The sequence below is a fragment of the Suricata suricatta genome, chromosome 9 (genome assembly GCF_006229205.1).
Source record: "Suricata suricatta isolate VVHF042 chromosome 9, meerkat_22Aug2017_6uvM2_HiC, whole genome shotgun sequence".
NCBI lineage: Eukaryota > Metazoa > Chordata > Mammalia > Carnivora > Herpestidae > Suricata > Suricata suricatta.
This window is the reverse complement of record NC_043708.1, coordinates 114,803,429-114,822,774: the sequence shown is the minus strand read 5'-3', so window position 1 is coordinate 114,822,774 and position 19,346 is coordinate 114,803,429. Positions and strand designations below refer to the sequence as shown.

At 36.2% G+C, this 19,346-nt stretch overlaps 1 protein-coding gene across 1 annotated transcript in view; it reads left to right on the top strand.

Moving 5' to 3' along the window:
• The window catches only part of GABRG3 (gamma-aminobutyric acid type A receptor gamma3 subunit), a 666,709-nt gene that overhangs the window by 596,102 nt on the left and 51,261 nt on the right, over window positions 1-19,346 (top strand). The window contains exon 6 of the mRNA XM_029952275.1: window positions 639-776. Coding sequence (XP_029808135.1) covers window positions 639-776 — 138 coding nt within the window. The remainder of the gene's footprint in view (window positions 1-638; window positions 777-19,346) is intronic.

Sequence of the window (19,346 nt, the reverse complement as noted above, 5' to 3'; positions counted from 1 at the left end):
GGCCCTGGTCATAGCACCTGTCCACCACACCTGGGTTTGAGCAGGTTGCCACAGTAGACTTAAGGGAGCAGAAATACACTAGCATCTTTTTTCCTGGAGAAATTAATAAGGTGAGAATTGGTCTCTAATAAAGTTCAGAGCAGGACTGAGAGTCAGTTGACCTCTGGAATCCTGGAATGATTGCATTATTAAATTTGTCTTTCTTGAGATCTGAATGGACTAAGTTTTGGGGAGGGTGAAAGTGGTGCAGGCTAGATAGTTAGATCTCAGATTCTGGAAACTAGTGACATTCTGACCAGCATTTCTACCCTTTGAAAGTTGAACACAGCCTATGGTGACTAAAAGTGGCTCTCCACAGTTAAAGAGATAAAGACAGTAGCCCCCTTATATGCTGAGTCCACACAGAGGACCAGGCTTCTGACTGAGAATATCTTGCTGATCATGAAGATCTGCAGCAGAAACTGGGTTGAATGATGTTTACCCATTAAATTTTTGAGTTTTAGTGCCTTTGAGTAAATTTTATAGAATAAATATGACCTAAAATTTTAAATTCTGTCAAATTAACAGAATTATAATTTTTACTTTAATGTTTTATAAACTTATGTCTTCAATGGTAAATATTTGTTCTGTATTTTCAGATGGCTATCCCAAAGAAGAAATGATTTACAGATGGAGAAAAAATTCAGTTGAGGCAGCTGATCAGAAATCCTGGCGGCTTTATCAGTTTGACTTTATGGGCCTCAGAAACACTTCAGAAATTGTAACAACATCTGCAGGTATGACTTAATTTAAGAAAGTATAACTTTCAGAAAAAGTCTGACTTTTCTTCCCTGATTTGTAAGACTACATGTAATCAGACCCTTAATGTAGAATTCCATCATGAGTATGTTTTAAATGCTTATATTAGGGCAATCATATGCCTCAGGGATATTTGAGGCAAAACAACTGCTTCAAAGGTAAAAATAGTTTTAATGTTTTAATTGGTATGGGAAAAGGATGATCAGAATTACCTTTTCTAATCAAAATTTTTAATTAAGTCTATATGTACATCATGTTAGTAAACTTAACTAGGATTCCCACTATTGACTATATTCATATAAACCGACTTTACTTATGATGAGAGTTGTACAACTTCCCACATACTTAATAAGAATAAAATATTTTTGATAATCTCAACATGAAAAAAGCTGGTATGAAATGTTCTTTGTGTTTTAATTTCTAGTTTCTTACTATCCTTTACTCTAAACTTTATTTGAAGCTTTGTATTTCTTTTCTAATATATTGAACCGAATAGTAATTCCTCAATTTGATTTCATTAAGTGACTATTATGTGTATTATAAAGTATGTAATTAGATGAGAAGAAGTGATTCATCTGTTAATGTATTTGGATGTTTGAGGATTTTTGTTTTATAGGGGTTTTTGCTTTGTTTTAAGGGTTTTTTTGTTTGTTTGTTTTGAGTATTTATTTATGACCTACTATTTTGCAATTGATTTTCTTTTGCCAGGGTGTGGGGTGCAGATGGCTTTAAAGTCTCCTTTTTTACTAATATTATTGTTAATGTGAATACTTTATTGGCTCTTAAAACTCCATAATAATTTTTTTCACTAATAATCAAGGTTAAAATGTAAACTTTGATAATTAGTGGTAAATACCTTTAAAGAATATTCTGAATTATTGATAGAATAATAAAATATAGAACATTTACCCCTTTAAAAAAGTCTGAAAAGGTATCACATTAACAGAGAAAAGCAAAACTTCCCTATAGGCATCATGGTGTTAACAGTGAGAAATGGTGTCTGTGTTTAAATATTAAAGAATAATAAAGTTAAAAGAATAGAAGATCATAATTTATTTAAATGAGCTGTGGAGGCAGCAAGAAGGGAAGTGTGTTAGAGAGGAGTTTTTTTCCAATTATGCATCACCTACATTAAGAATGTAATTCCGCTCCCCGAAAAGTTGAAATTCACTAGCAGACCTTTGGGTATAAGGCACCCCAAAGGAGGGTAACTAAATGATGGAATTGTCCCAAAATTTAAATATCAAATATTGATGCTGTTTTTCCCCTCATGGTGTTCTCTGAAAGATGATGTTAAAGGATAGGAAATGCAAAGGCAAGTAAAATACAACTGGCCCAGGGGTTTTGAAATCCACTGTAAGAGAAAACCAGCACAGGGAGCAAATAGAGGGCCTGTGGCGTCAAGGTAATAGTCTGAGCAATTTTGTGTGAGGTGTTACTATTACCAGACAGAGAATTGGTTCCAAACTTGTGTTCAGCTGCTTGCTGCACAAAAATCAATACTCAAGAGACAAGTGACTGTGGAAGAGGAAATGTTGCTTTATTCACAAAGCTGGCAATCTGGGAAAATGGTGAACTAACATCTCAAAGACCATCTTCCCTGTCCAGGTGAATCCGGTGAGTTTTAAAGGGGAAGGCATGGGAAAAGGGAGGGAGGCTGTGTGCAGGACAAGCAAGTGCCCTGGCAGCTAATCCTGTGTCAATGTGACCCTGAACAGACTTGCTGGTATTAGTGGCAGCTGTTTTCAAATGTATTGAGGTTCTGGATAAGTTTGGTCCTTCACTCTTCGAGGTCAGGGGTCTGCAAATTTCAGGGAAAGTAAGTTAGTTTGGCTACAGATTAAGGGTTTAGGTCTGCAAACAAAGAATGCCTAAGTTTGAAGTAAGTTAACCCTTAAGACTGGTTGAAATGCTATTACATTACTGTGGGTTTTAAAAAATGTGGAAAACATTCACTGGCAGCAAGGAGCTTTCATTTCACTAGAAAAACATGGTAGACATAAAAGACTTATGAAAAAACTAAGAATTTATTCACCAGAATAACAAATAGACATTATATTAAGCTAAATTCTATGCAATATAGAAACAATGTTTAGTGCAGTCATTTATGAATAAGAAATGAATGTTTCCCAGGAATTTTTTTTTTTTTACTTTTTCCATGGAGTCAATGAATGTATTGGCATTGACAAACAAATGTTCTCCATCTGCTCCTCTTCTCTAACTTCTCCTGTTTTTACTTGAAACTTCACATTATATTGAATCTTATAAATCACTCTCTCCCCTTTAGAAAATAAGCAAAAATATATTCTAAAGAAATTAATCTAGATTAAAAGTTAAACTCACTTGCCTCTAATAAATCAGATGTTGTTTAAGATGGGAGTGAGATGTAAATGATGGATTTTCACTCTTCATTCCTACACGTCTGTGGGCCTACAGTGGTTCCCACCCTTCCAAGCTTATCTGTAGCAGCCCAGGATGCTCTATATCCTATTTCCCCAGTGGAAAATCCAGGAGAAATTATTACAATCACTTTTACACACCCTCTCAGTTCCCCTTTCCCCTTATTCTTGCACACAATCCAACCCTGCTGAAATCCAGCCCTTTTCCCACTCCACACCACACCCATGCAGCATTATGGAGGAAAAATAATAAGAAATTATTTTTATTTTCCATCATTGCTGTCTTTTGAAGTTATTGGCCATGAATTTCAAGTGTTTCTTGATCCTTAATTCATTATCACCTCTTCTAAGGAGTCTTTTTAGATATTATTAACCACCTCCCTTAGAAATACTGATACCAAAGAGGCACCTGGCTGGCTCAGTCAGTTGAGCATCTGACTTCAGCTCAGATCATGAACTCGCAGTTCTGTGAGTTTGAGCACCGAGTCCGGCTCTGTGATGACAGCCCCAATCCTGGAGCCTGTTTCCGATTATGTATCTCCCTCTCTCTCTGTTGCTCCCCTGCTCATTCTCTCCATCTGTCTGTCTGTCTGTCTCTCTCTCTCAAAAATAAAGATTAAAAATTAGAAACAGAAGTACTGATACTAGTGATAGCTTGTATATCTTTTCATGTAGTTTGGCTTTTTAGAGGACTACACATAGCAATATCAAAAATTGCTGCTCCTTCCAAAAAGGATTCACTCCCATAGGAGTAATATCACCTCCATTAAAATGTACACTCTAGTCCATCTATTCTTCCACTTTCCTGGATGTCCAGTTCCTATTTTGTTCTTGGTCCCAACCTCATTCTTTACTTTCCACTAGTGATCTTGCTCCTCACTGTTCCCAGAATCTTGAAGAATTCAGAGAACGTCCAACACCTTTGCCTACCTCTTGCAATCTCCATTGTTTATCTACATGTGCACCAGGTCCTGTTTCTTTTCCCCTACACAAGAGGTTGCTCCAGCACATCTCCCTCTCTTACACACTATTTTTTACTCTCTACTAAATCATTACTATCATCTACTTAAAAACAAACTTTTAAGTAATCTTTTTTAAAAAATCATTTCAGTCAGGTCTCCAGCCTACAAATAAATAAATAAATAAATATGGTACACACAAACTAGGTAATTAAGAAGAAGTTAATGAAGGGGAGAAACTTTATACCATCTTGCTGGCAGGGCTTATGACATATTTAAATAAGGCACTGTGGTAGGCAGAATAATAGCTCCCAGAGATGCCCATTTTCTAATCCCCAGAACCTGTGAATACATCATGTTACTTGACAAAAAAGAATTAAGCTGGCAGAAGGAATTAATGTTGGTAGTTAACTGACCTTAAAACAGAGAGTTTATCCTGGATTATCTAGATGGGTTCAATCTGGAATAAGGAGGCAGAAGAAGACAGTTAGAAGAAAATGTGACTGTGGAAGAAATTCAGAGAGGTACAGCTTTGTTGAATTTGAAGATGGAGGAAGAGGCCACCAGCCAAGGCAAGTGGGTGGTTCTAGAATCTGGAAAGAGCAAGGAAACCGAGTCCAGAACTTCTAGAAGGGAACATGCCCCTACAGACATCTTAATTTTAGCCAGGCAAGATATATGTAAGACTTTTAACCTGAAAAATTATAAGATAAAATTTTTTGTTGTGTTTCAAGCCACTTAGTTTGTGGTCATTGGTTACAACAGCAATAGAAAACTAATATAGAAATATTGCAGTAGCCTCGAGGTAGTGATATTGGGAAGATATTACCACTTAGCTGAAGAGGGAATGAGTGGGAATGGTTACTAGAATCTGGATAAATATTTGCAGTGAAAGGGCTGCATGCCAGCTAATATCACTTTCAGCAGAGAATCCAGCTGAACTGCAGCACTGAGGCAGAAAGAGAGTCTAGGAATATATGCCTTAACCTGTGCCTCATATTATCTGTCTTTTCTCCTCAATGGCCAGAAGCCAAGGCTCAGGGGTCTTACATGGTGTGGTCCAGGCAGAAGCTTCCTGGGCATAAAGCAGGTGGAAAAGAGTAGAAGGTGGATATGGAGGAGTATATCTAGAGTATTATTCCTCCACAAGCTATTGCCCTATTTGTGTCTTTTGCAGTAAATTCTTCTAAAGAGTCCTCTAGTCTCACTGACCCAATACATCCATACCATCCTCTTGAGACCCCTCCAGCCAGGCTTTCCTCTTCGCTGCTCCCCCAATACTCTTCTCAGAAAGGTCACCAGGGACCTCTAAAATGCTAAACCTCCTTCTCTCTCTATGACTTCTCTCACTTCTTCCCTTGGTTCCCAAGACACACCACTCTTGGTTCTCCACCCCCTGATGTCTCTTCCTCCACAGTTTTGTATTGGATCTTCATCTTCTCACATTTTGCTTTGTTTGGAAGTGCCCCAAGACTCTGTTTTCTATTTATACTCACCTTCCTATGAATCTCATCCGGTCTTCTGTGGTCTGAACTCCAGATTTACATCTCCAGTTCCAGACCAAATAACTCATAAATTTCAGCCTCCTGGACCCAACTACATATTCAAAATCTCCTCTGTGATGTCTCAGAGATTAGTCCCACTTAACACATCTGACACTGATGCCCAGGCAGGGAATTCTACCTATAGTCTTTCCCTACCAGATGGTGACCCCTCCATCCATTCATTTTCTCAGGCCTAAACTTCAGGATCATCAACTCTTCCCTTCTTTAATAGAACAAATCCAAAATATCAGCAAATGTTGTTGACTATATTTCCAAAATATTCTAAATATGATGGTTTCTACCAATTCCATTGCTACTATTCTAATCTGAGTCACCATCATCTATTTCCTGGATTATAGCATTAGCCCCATTATTTATCCCTTTGATTATAGACTTGCTCACCTATGGTCCACAAGAAAGTGATAATTCATTACTGAAGTCAACATTCCTCCACTCAAAACTTTTCCATGACTCCTTTTTGTGTAGAGCAAATGCCAGTCTATGACGGCCTACTAAACCCTGAAAGATCCACCACCTGATGGCCAACCCCCCACATCTCACCCAAGCCCTCTCTCTGACTCCACTCCCACCATATCAAGCATATTATCATCATATGACTTTTGACTGACTGTTCTTTGCCTAAATGTCTTTCTTCAGGATTTCTGCATGACTAACTCCCCTATGTTCTGTAAATCTGTGCTCAAAAATCATCTTCTCATTGAATCCTAGCCTATGAGCAATCTATGCCTTCACTAGTTGATATATTCTATCATATGATTTATGTATTTATTATTTTTATCTTTTTTGTATTACATTAAGGGGTAATTGTCTATGCTATTAACTAATTATATTAAACATGTAGATTGTATTTGGCTCCTAAATGAAATAGAAAAGAAAATATTTGAGTCAAGGAGATCTATTAAGAGGAATGTATAAGTCTAAGCAAGGAGTCATTAGGGTTATCAAAAAGAGAGAAAAGGAAGTATTATATTTAAAAGACTTTCTGTCAGTCAAATGGGCAAGTCTAGTAAGTGATGTGTATGTGGGGTAAGTCAAATACCAAAAGTAAAGGGGAATGAAGTAAAACATATTGGAGCAATATGTGATCACATCACTAAAATGGTATTGGGCATGTGTTGGAGACTGGCTCAGATATTCTGGAGGAAAATTCTCATTAAGTTTCCTCAATAGCAGATGTGACTCCAAATCTAGTAGGCTTATCTCTTACCATTGAAATGGGGACTGAACAAGTTGATATCCATTTTTCTGCAGTAGAATCACTAGTAACACCCAGAGGGTTATACCCATAAGAACGGATCTAGATCTGGGCACTAGGTGATTCAGTCAGTTAAGTATCTGACTCTTGATATGGGCTCATGTCATGATCTCACCGTTGTGAGATGGAGCCCATGTTGGACTCCAAACTGACAACACAGAAGCCTGCCTGGATTTCTCTCTCTCCCTCTCTTTCTCTCTCTGCCCCTCCTAAACTTGCACATGTGTGCACGCTCTCTCTCAAAAGAAAGAAATAAGTGTGAAAAAAACAGATCTAGATGAAATAGTTTTTGGAATAATGCCAGCCTGAAGTTGGATCCCTTCCTGATTGTCCTAGCCTATGGAGTTCTTTGCCAGAAGGGAATACAGCTGTTACATTTCACTTGAACTTCCAGGGAGATTCCTGGAATCTTACTTTGTGCAATATCCATTCTGGCATCTGGCTGTAAGGCTGTGAGTAAAACATTTCCCCAAAGATTTGTAAAGCAGTTTGGTAGTGGGCAACCTCAAATACAGCACAATGAGCTGGATTACTTTGGCTATAATAACGCCAGTTAATGTGGGACACCTGGGTGGCTCAGTTGGTTAAGTGTCTGACTTCAGCTCAGGGCACGTTCTCACAGTTCATGAGTTCAAGCCCCACGATAGGCTCTGTGCTCACAGCTCAGAGCCTGGAGCTTGCTTTGAATTTGAATGTGTGTGTGTGTGTGTGTGTGTGTGTGTGTGTGTGTGTGCATGCATGCACCCCATCTCCCAGCTTGTGCTCTCTTTCAAAAATAAATAAGCTTAAAAAAATAATACCAGTTAATGTATAATATTCCAGTTATTATTTTAAGTGTTTTACATGAACTAACTCATCTAAATTTCACAATTCCCACATATTATTACTCTTCCCATAGAAGAGTAATTTCAATGGGCTTCAAAGCATTCCAGTTCCACCAATAACTTGCTGTGAGTACACTACTTTATCTTAACAAGCTTTGGGTTCTCTAGAACCCCTGACAAGCCTTATAGACATAGGATGATTATGTTGCTAAAGGATGTTAAATACAGGCAAAGTAATCTTTCTGTTAAAAATATCAAGACAGATAACTCTAATATATTTAGGAAGTTATAAAAGTGTTCATAATGGGCTGATATCCTCTTGAATGTTTTTATGCAAACTTTGCTATGTTCTTAAAAGTATTTTTAACTACCATTCTTAGATTCAATCATCTAATAACTCTTTTAATTGCAAAACAGTTCCTGGAAGAGCTAAAATGTTCTGGACACTTCTTCATCTTAAGGAATCTCCAGGCTCACAAGGAACACAAGGATTTAGAATTTAGTGAGAGATGCTTCAGTATAAATGTGTCCCATCAACTGCTGCCAGAGTTGCTGATGGTGTTTCAGTATCTCATTATAATGTTCTATTTCTTTTTAATTTTTTAAATGTTTATTTATTTTTGAGAGAGAGAGACAGAGCCAGAGTGGGGGAGAGGCAGAAAGAGAGAAGGAGGCACAGAATCCAAAGCAGGCTCTAGGCTCTGAGCCATCAGCACAGAGCCTGACAAGGGACTCCAACTTATGAACTGGAGATCAGGACTTGAGTAGAAGTCAGATGCTTAACCAACTGACCCACCTAGGCACCCCACTATTTTCTATAGGTCACCAGTATATTACAAGATACCAACATCAGTGTTAGCAGAAGTGTTTCCTAACCACAGCAATAAATTAAGAAACACTGAATTACTGCATTCTCCTTCTGGAGATATCCAATGTATCTAAACAAGGAAGATTTGTGTTAAATAAATCAGCCTGTTTAATCCTGAACTTTTCAGATCATTATACCAGAAAAAAACTTTTTTCATGGAATAACCAACAACTTCCTGGGCAGCATTATTAGTCTGCAAAAATATCATTTGAGCATTCTATTTGTGTATAATAATATGTTTTCAGGATTTGAAGATATGTTGAATACTAAATATCATCACTGAGGGAGAAATGCAAAAAAAAAGTAACCCCACAAAATCAACATACTAGTCAATAATTGAGCTTTTTACTTGGAAAAATATGGAATATTTACATGTGCCTCTCACATGTACTCTCAGAGAGGAAAGGAAGAATTTCATTCTGCTACAGAGAAGCTTGCAGATTTATTTCTCATTTATATTTTTATCATGAAGAATGCTAATTTCTTTCAAGTGAGATTATTTATTTTTACCAATACTGTGGCCATAGGAAAGTTAGATTAAATCTGAGTTGACAGTTCTAAAAAGTTTAATAAACATAGTCTATCTTTTGTATAATTATACTTGTAATGGAAGCATTCTTTACATGTAAAAAATATTCCAATATGTATGTTTACTAATTGATAATCTTTAACATATGCTGTTAGCCATTGATGGGCATTACTTACAACCTGAACACAATTCTCAAAGATTATTGTTGATTATTAGCAGAATCCAGATTATGTGAACCAAGAAACTGATTCATTAGTAGAATGAGTGTTTACAAAATAAAGTAAAGATTACAAATAGTTTTTTAGGAATTTCTTTATTTGGCAATTGCATTTTTATGTTGTGATGTCTCCAAATGTAAAAACCAAAGCAAAAAAAAAAATCTATTCCTGCAGGCGTTTATTTACTGATTGAAAATATTAGGTTTTTATACTCTTCAGGGTATATTGATAATTCAGGTTAGTTTCATACTGTACCTGCACACCACAGTGTGCTGTTTCATACATGTTTTTTCTGGCCATATCCACTGAGCTGAGGTATCAACATTTAAGACAGTTTAATGAATATTCATGAAAAACCATTGTGTGGCTAAGTGTGTCTGGCATTTTGCAATATGGCCTTTTAGAAGGCCCCTGTTAGATAAATTTCTATTTATAGACCAATGCCATTTATTTTTAAGCCCCTAACTCAACATGAAGATGGCAATAATATAGAATTACACATTTCTTGCTTCAAGAAGATTAAAGCATTTGGAGCATTATCTGTCTCAATGGTTCTCAGAAATTATTGTCAAGGTTGAAGAAGATGGATATTATTATTTCATGTTTTTAAACATGCATAAATAATTTTACTATTGAACTTATCTATGAAATGAAAGAGCATTGAAAAACTTCACAATCATGGGTCCAGTGTCCAGTCTCTAGATATGTTGCCAACACCAAGCACTTTAAGATGGACTGACTTCATTATTGCCTCACATTGTCATGGAACCTGTCTAAACACTACCTTCACTAATCCCAGCATCCTTTGGATGTGACTCTGGAGAGCCACTTTATATGACTGGTCTTTTTTTTTCTCTGTTAAGATAAGAAGAATATAAAAATATTATTTTTATGGCTCTAAGACTTTGATATAAAATAATAAATAAGCTTATTTAAAATTTGCAAACATGGTTTAAGAGCATGAGTGACTGTATGTGTTTCCTGGGGCTGTAGTAAGAGTAGCGCAAAACGGTCGTCTCACAATTCCAGAGGTGGGAAGTCCAAATTCAAGGTGTTACCAGGGTTGGCTCCTTCTGAGGACTGTACAGAAGGATCTGTTCCTAACCTCCCTACTCCATGGCTTGTAGGTGGCATTGTCTCTGGTCTTCTCTGTGTTTGAATTTCCCCTTTTGTATAAGGATACAAGTCATATTGGATAAGGACCCCTTGATCCATGTGACCCCAGTTAGGCCTCCTCTTAACTAATTACATGTACAATGAATATATTTTCAAATAAAGTCACATTCTGAAGAACTGGGTGTGAGGAGCATAATACCTTTAGGGGAACACAGTTCAACCCATAACAGTAACCAAGAGAGCATCACACATCATGAGACTTGGCTTTTCTATTGCCAGACACATTCTTTATACTTGAATTTCCTTAAGGATTAGGGCCCCCTCCCAAGTGGACTGTTTGCATTGACTGTGGAGAAAACAGTTCATGGGCCAGCAATGTTAGCATGTGTGACCTGCTGATGGACAGCCTTTGCATCACCTAGTAGATGGTAAGAAATTGAGATTCCTGGGCCTCACCTTAAACCTTTTAGGTCAGAATCTCTTGGGGGAGAAGTCCAAGAATCTGCATTTCATACTCATGCATGATTCTGATGATACTGAAGATTGGCATGCACTGGGTGGACCAGACCAAACTATAGCTGGCGGATGGTATAAAAATCTCAGTGCTGTGAGATCAAAGCCAGTGAAGATAATATGCTATGATGATTTCTGACTAGGTCAACAGTGTGTTATATTTCATATGTTACTGATATTTTTGAACATTCTTTAGAAATTTATTTGATGTTCTTTAGAAAGTCTTTATGCCTTCCTCAACTATTCTCCCAAGGATGATTGCAACAAATCTTTTCATTTGTATTAGCCCAATGCCACCTTGCAAAATGAAAATCAGAAATTTTATATCTAAATACATAAGTTCTACCAATTAAAATAGGAAATAAGTATACATGCGTATCTCATATATTGCTGGTTCTGTTCCAGCCTACCAAAATAAAGCAAATATCCTAACAAAGCAAGTTAAATAATTTGATTGGTTTCTCAGTGCATATATAACATATATTTACATTGTACTATAGTCTATTGAGTTTGCAATAGCATTATGTCTTTAAAAATAAAGTACATAAATTAATTTAAAAATATGTTATTGCCAAAAAATACTGTCATCTGACCTTTCAGCAAGCCATAATCCTTTTGCTGGTGGAAGGTCAGTGTTGGCTGCTGACTGGTCATAATGCCAGTTGCTGAAGTTTGGAATGTGTGTGGCAATTTCTTAAAACAAGACAACGATAAAATGTTTCACATCAATTGACTCTTCCTTTTGTAAACAATTTATCTGCAGTATGTGATGTTGTTTGATAGCATTTTACCCACAATAGAACTTCTTTGAAAATTGAAGTCAATCCTCTGAAGACCCTGCCTCTGTTTTATCAACTAAGTGTATGTTATATCCTAAATTCTTTGTTGTAATTTCAACAATCTTCACAGCACCTTTACCAGAAGGTATTCCATCTCAAGAAAATCACTTTAATTTGCTCAACTATAAGAAGCAACTTCCCATCCATTAAAGTTTTATCCTTAGACTGTAGCAATTTAGTCACATCTTTGGACTCTACTTCTAATTCTAATTCTCTTGCTATTTCTTCTACATCTGCAGTTATTTCCTCCATTGAAGTCTTGAACCTCTCAAAGCCATTCTTTTTTTAAATGTTTTATTTATTTGTGAGAGAGAGATCACAAGTGGGAGAAGGGCAGAGAGAGAAAGAGAGGGAGACACAGAGAGGGAGACACAGAATCAGAAGATGGCTCCAGGCTCTGAGTTGCAGCACAGAGCCAAATGCAAGGCTTTAACTCACAAGCTGTGAGATCATGACCTGAGCTGAAGTCAGATGCTTAACTGACTGAGACACCCAGGTGTCCCTCAAAGCCATCCTTAAAGATTAGAATCAAGTTTTTCCAACTTCTTGTTCATGTTGATATTTTGACCTCTTCCCATGAATCACCCATGTCTTAATGGCATCTAGAATGATAAATCCTTTCCAGAAGATTTTCAATTGACTTCCCAGAACTATCAGAGAAATCATTATCTATGGTAGTTATAGCATTATGAAATTTATTTCTTAAATAATAAGACTTGAGAGTTGAAATGACTCCTTAATCCATGGGCTGCAGAATGGATTTTATGTTATTAGGCATGTAAACAATATTAATTTCATACATTTATATCAGAGCTCTTGGGTGACCAGGTTCATTGTCAATAAGCAGTAATGTTTTGGGGGAAAAATAAGTCTCAACAATGGGCTTAAAATATTCATTAGCCATATTGTAAACAGATGTGCAGTCATTCAGACTTTGTTGTTCCATTGATAGAGCATAGGCATAGCAGATCTAGCATATTTCTTAATGGCCCTAGGATATTTGGGATAGCAAATGAACATTGGCTTCAACTTAAAGTCATGAGCTGTATTAGTCCCTAACAACAGAGTTGGCCATTCCTTGGAACTTTGAAGACAAGCATTAACTTCTCTTCTCTAAGTCCAAAACAGTATCTTATTCCACTCGAATTCTCTTTTATCTGAATTGAAAGTCTATTGTTTAATGTAGCCACTTTAATTAATTTTTTCAGCTGGATCTTCTGGATACCTTCTTGCATCTTCTACATCAGCACTTGCTGCCTTACCTTGTACTTTTACATTATGGATACAGTTTCTTTCCTTAAAACCTCATGAACCAACCTCTGCTAGCTTCAGACTTTTCTTCTGCAATTTTCTCACCTCTCTCAGCCTTCATAAAATTGGTAACGTTTTCCCCCCTCTGGCATAATTTTTGGCTAAAGGGAATTTTGTAGCTGGTTTGATCCTCTATGCAGACCACTAAAACTTTCTCCATATCAGCATTAAGGCACATTCTTATTTGTCTGTTCACAGGAGTAGTACTTTTAATTTCCTTCAAAAACTTTTCCGTTGCATTCACAACTTGGATAACTGGTGCAAAGCCCTCACATTTGGCCTATCTCGGCTTTCTATGTGTCTTCCATGCTAAGTTTAATCATTTCTAGCTTTTGATTTCAGGTGACAGATGTCTGACTTTTCTTTTTACCTTAACAGTTGGAAAGCACTGAAGGGTTATTAATTGGCCTAATTTCAATATTGTTGTGTCTCAAGGAACAGGGAGGCTTGAGGAGAGGGAAAGAGATAAAGAAGAAGTTGCTGAAGCAATAAGAACACACATACTTTTCAATCAAGTTTGCCATCTTATATGGGTGCTCTTTATGGCAGCTCAAAACAATTAGAATAGTTGCACTGGATCACTGATCACAGACCACCAAAATAAAAATAATAATGAAAAAGTTTGAAATACTGGGAGAGTTACCAAAATGTGACAAAGTGAGCAAATGTTATTGGGAAAATGGTACCAGTACACTTTTTGCATTGCCACAGACCTTCAGTTTATTTTTTTAAAAGTAGCCTGGATTGGCCTGGATTTTCAAAATTTTTATTAATTTAAAAGAATTAAAATATTTATGATATGTGTACATGCACATGTTAGTATGTAAACATACATTGTCTTGGTCTGTCAGCTGAGAGGTTCTAGAAGCAATAATATCCCAGTATCAGTGAGACAAAATCTTTGTTTCTAATGCCAATCTCCATTAAAAGGAAACAGGGCTCCATGGATGAATGGTTGATTGTATGGCTTGGGTAGGAAATATGTAAGTAAGTCTAGATCATCTTGTAGTGCCAGGAAGAAAGAAAATGTTAAGACAATCACACACACTCAATGACAAAGGTATGTCAAAGGAAAATGAGTCAACTAAGATGTCACAATTGTTAAAGCTAAAAAATTTGAGCAATAAAATCAATAAAGTAACATTGGACTATAACTAAGTGTAAAATAATTATACATGACATGATCTAGAGTCCCTACTGATATGAATAAATGATTGAATAAATAAATAGAGAAAATGGACAAATACCCAGTACATAGTAATTTATGTAGATGTAATTTATGTAGATGTTAAGTGTCAAGGAAATGTATACTGACTCCTACTCCTCAAGTGTGAGCTATACATAGAGATTTCCTTCTAAGGTGTATAGTATGGAAAGAGATGGGGGAAACAGTTTGTAAAGCAGTCAGAACACACACAATGTATGTTGTGTGGAAACATTGTGGAAAAAGTACTTTTACAAGGGAGACATCTGATGAGTACTAGCTCAGCCAGGGGCTCAAGGTCAGCATCAAGAGTCATATAATGTTGGTGGCATGTACCATTGATATGATGTGATGGGAATGGTATTTCACCTCTGGTCACTTACTCCAAAATACATAGAAGCCCAATCTAATAATGAGAAAACCATCAGACAAATCACAATCAAAGTATATCCTACAAAATACTTTACCAGTACTTCTCAAAACTGTCAAGGTCATCACAAACGAGAGAAAGCTGAAAAACTGTCACAACCACTTAAAGTCAATATGGTATCCAGATTAGGATCCTGGAACAGAAAAAGGACATTAGGAAAAAACCTTTAAAATCTGTAAGTATGGATTTTAGAAGTATGGATTTATTTATGAAATAAATTGATAGGATAACATTATACTCTCTTTGAAGACATCAGGTAGGTGCCTGATGCAGCTATGACCAGAGGGTACAAACTCCTGGAGAAGTGGATACTACACAGAGAGGTAAACCCACATTTTGTTGTGGCTTTATCTCTGTGGTCATTTGCTGAGCATCTGGAACTAGAAAGTGAATCCAAAAATACAGGTAAAGACTCTGAAAACAAAATGACTCTAAAAATCTATCTCCTCAGGTTGGAGTATCAACAGATGCAACAATAAGAGACTCTTTAGGCCAGTATCCCAGTGGGAAAGATTTAAAAAAAAGAAATTAACTCTATTCTGCAAACATTTTCTAAATCCTAAGACTGTGAGGAGAAGGAAATTAAAGCAAGCAAAAAGCCTCTGAGTAGCAGGATAGTCTAACAACCCATCAATGTTGGGGAATACAAGAATTATCATTGAGGATGCACTACCAAAGGGACCATGGTGAATACACCAAGCATTCAGTTACAATCTCTAAAGGGTAATAGCCTAGAGCAAATGTGAAAGAGACCACCACCAAAAACAAGAACAAAAACAAAAATGAAAAAAAAAAACCACAAAAAACAAGAACAAAACCTGTCCAACTAACAGAGCCTTGAGTTACCCCAGCCTCTCATTGTCTTAGAGTGACTAGTCCTAAACTTAATGACCAAAATATAAACTGATGAACTGTTTTTAAAGGATAAGAAAAAATGTTCATACAAATTTCACACAAGATGTATGCTGTTGCCAAATGAACAAACTCTAAGGGAAAACTAAGAAGTATAAACACAGATCCACAGATGATTAAGATTTGAGAGTTAGCCAGCAAAGTCTTTACTATGTAAATAAGTAATATTCTTTAAGAGAACACAGGAAATGAGAAAATGATGAATGAAAATATTGATACTTTCATCAGAGAACAGGAATTTGTTAAAAGAAAAACATTCAAGTGAAATTTTTTAATTCAAGGATTTTAATTATAAACACAAAAGATAAACTTAAATTATTATGTTAAAAAAGATAAAGAGAAAAATATGACCAGTTAACTATAAAACAGGTCAATAGGATATATCAAAACTAAGGAAAAAATAGAAAGGGATAAATAATTAAACAGTTAATTAATGCAATAAAGAATGCAATAAACTGGGATATGATATAAAGTTGTTATATAAGTGAATTGGTAAAAAAAAATGTTTAACTAAGTGCAATTGGAATTGCAGAATTGGAATTCAACGTGTGACTATAAGGAGAGAATTTATTATTTTTTCACTCAAATGTCCAATTTAAGAAGCAAAGTAAATGAAAAAAGAAAAAGAGAAAAAATTACCAGACTCTTAAATACAGAAAACAAATTGGTGTTTGCCAGAGGGGAGGTAGTTGGAGGGATGAATAAAATAGATAAAAGGAGATTAACAGTACACTGATCTTTTTGAGCTCTGAGAAATGATTATAGTTGTTGAATCATTATATTGTACACCTGAAATTAATATAACACTATATGTTAATTACACTTTGATTAAAAATAAAAAGAAGCAGAATTTGATATCCAACAAAATAGGCAATAAAAATAAAAGTGAAATGATGATGTTCTCAGGCTAAGGGAACATAGAGAGTGAGTGAAAGATTGATTTTGTGATATTTTATAGCAAGCTGCTTCTCTCTTTGGGTTAAACCTTTAAGATATTTGAATACTAATGTATTTCTTTGACGTATCAAGACTATCTATAATGTCCGTTTGAACCTGAGTCCAATTTTCTAACAATCACTTAGGCAAGACACATAGCATTTTTTAATCCTGAGTATTGGAACATCTATAGCAAGCTTTGTGACATGGGACCAAAAAATGTGAAACATATTCCTTGGTAGGCATACTTATGGCAAGCTTAGAGCACGCTCAGAGCATGCTTAGAAGTGGCTTTCTAGCAAAGGCAGTCCTAACAAAGGCATCAAAGGAGTAAATAAAGTCTGAAGCTTAGGGCCCAAATTAAATGCCCTAGTGGCTTTTCCCCTGGTGGCTGCTTTATTATAAAGCCCCAAATAGACCCCCTAAGACAGAAAAGTTGTTATAGTCAAAGTAACCATGAGAAAGAGCTGTTCATCCATTACTATAGAAAAAGACAAACTGTTAGATGTAATTGCCTGATATTTTTGAAGTTTACTCAAGCTTTAAGTTTAGCAGCTTCTGTAAGTAATTCTCCAAATTTCCCCCAAATTATTAGCATGTGAAATTTTATATATTCAATAGGTAAGTCATGCTTCATTTGAATTAAAAATGAAAACAAAAACAGAAAACAAAGAACAAACAAGCAAAAAAAACCAAACCGTTCTCCAATAGTGCCCATGGTAGAGTAAGAACAGAGAGCGGGAGCAGTGGAGTCAGACTTCCCAGCTTTGAACGCAGCAACACTATTTACCTATCTGACCTTGAACAACTTCTGTGATCCATCCACGCACACCCCTTATAAATGAGAAGTATTTTTAAGTTTATCTACTTTGAGAGAGAAAGAAAGAGTACACAAGTGGGGGGAGGCTCAGAGAGAAGAAGAGACAAAATTCCAAGCAGGCTCTTCACCAACAGCAGAGAGCCCAATGTGGGCCTCCAACCATAAACTGTGAGATCCTGACCTGAGCCGATATCAAGAGTCAGAGGCTTAACCAGCTGAGCCACCCAGGAGCCCCTGTCTTCTCCTTTATATGGCTGTTGTGAAGTTAACTACCGTTTGTAAAGTGCATAACTGCCATCACTATATACAAATATTATATTTTGTTATTGCTTTAATGCACTTCCTGTGAGGGAGAATTGTGATATTTCCACATTGCTTCATTTAGTAAATAGTCCGTTAAATCAGCTGTTAGCATTTTGTTCAATGACACATGCTCTAACATGGCAGTAGAATGAGATTTATATCTTAAATGCAAATAGGAATATATGTTTAAAATAGTTTCAGTAGGAGAAACTCTAAAACTAGTTTCTTCTTGGCTTTTTGTCATATTTGTCTGAGTAAAATCTGAGTAATAAATCAGTCTTGGTTTTGGAGTCAGAATTTTAAAAATAGCAACAGTGTCTTGTTCACAAGATTGAGTGAAAAATCTTTCAAACCTATAGTGAGTCATCTTCCTCCTCTAATTAGAGGAAATGTGGAAAAAACACTGCTTGGTTGAACGAACCGCTCATCCACTAAGAAAATTGAAATTCTATGATACAAATCACATCTGACTCTGTCTATTCTTTTAAAATCAGATTTAACTAATTACTCCTTAAAAGCAAAATTAACTTTCATTGGGACCTGAACAAATTATAATATTTAGAATATGGTGACAGTGAAATTTATACATATGCCATCTTATAGTTTTCATTTGCCTCTCAACTTGTACTTTGAGAAAGGTGGAACATGTGCCAATATCTTTTATTAATAGGTAAGGGACTAAATCTCAGGAAAATCACAGGCCTAGCCCACAGCAACATCCAATATATGCTGTACCTGATGTTAGAGCCTCTTATTCTGAGGCCAGTGGCTTTTCCATGACATCACTGCAACAAAGGATTAGCATTACTTTCTGCAGCTAGTTCTCAATTTTCAGAATGTTTTATTTTCTCTCTATTTCTATGTTGGGTTAAACTTCACTGGTATACTTCCAGCATGGTTGATGTTGTATATCATTTTTTCCATTATGGAGTTACATTTCTGCTTCCAATCATTTGATTAGAGAGAAAGCCTTAGATCTGTACTCTCGCATAAGGGTGAATAATAATTCAAAATTATTTATAAAAAGAAGTATATTATTGTTGAAATTTGGAACTCTGACAAGGAATGGTCTAGTATATCCCAATGTTTAAATGTTAGCTACCAAGTGGCAAACCTGAGTTTTAAATGTAAACTTGTTTATGTAAACTAGTGTCAAGGCTTAGATAACTATTGAGTGATTTTATTGAGTACATCATTCTAGAAAGAGCCACGGGAGTCCTGCTTAGCATAAAAGTCAAACAACTCTCCAACCCTATGCTAAGGTATTTGTACCTGTCTACATCCTAGCAAGCATGTCACACCATGCTTCTCCTCATTCCCTTCCACACCAATTTTAATCATCCTTACATTTGTAAGCATTAATATGTTCAGCCAGGAAACCATTTTTAAGAAATGCCTGCTTGGGTGATTTAGTCAGTTAAGTATCCACTTCGGCTTAGGTCATGGTCTCATGGTTTGTGAGTTTGAGCCCTGCATCAGGCTCTGTGCTGACAGCTCAGAGCTTGGAGCCTCCTTCAGATTCTGTGTCTCCTTTTCTTTCTGCCCCG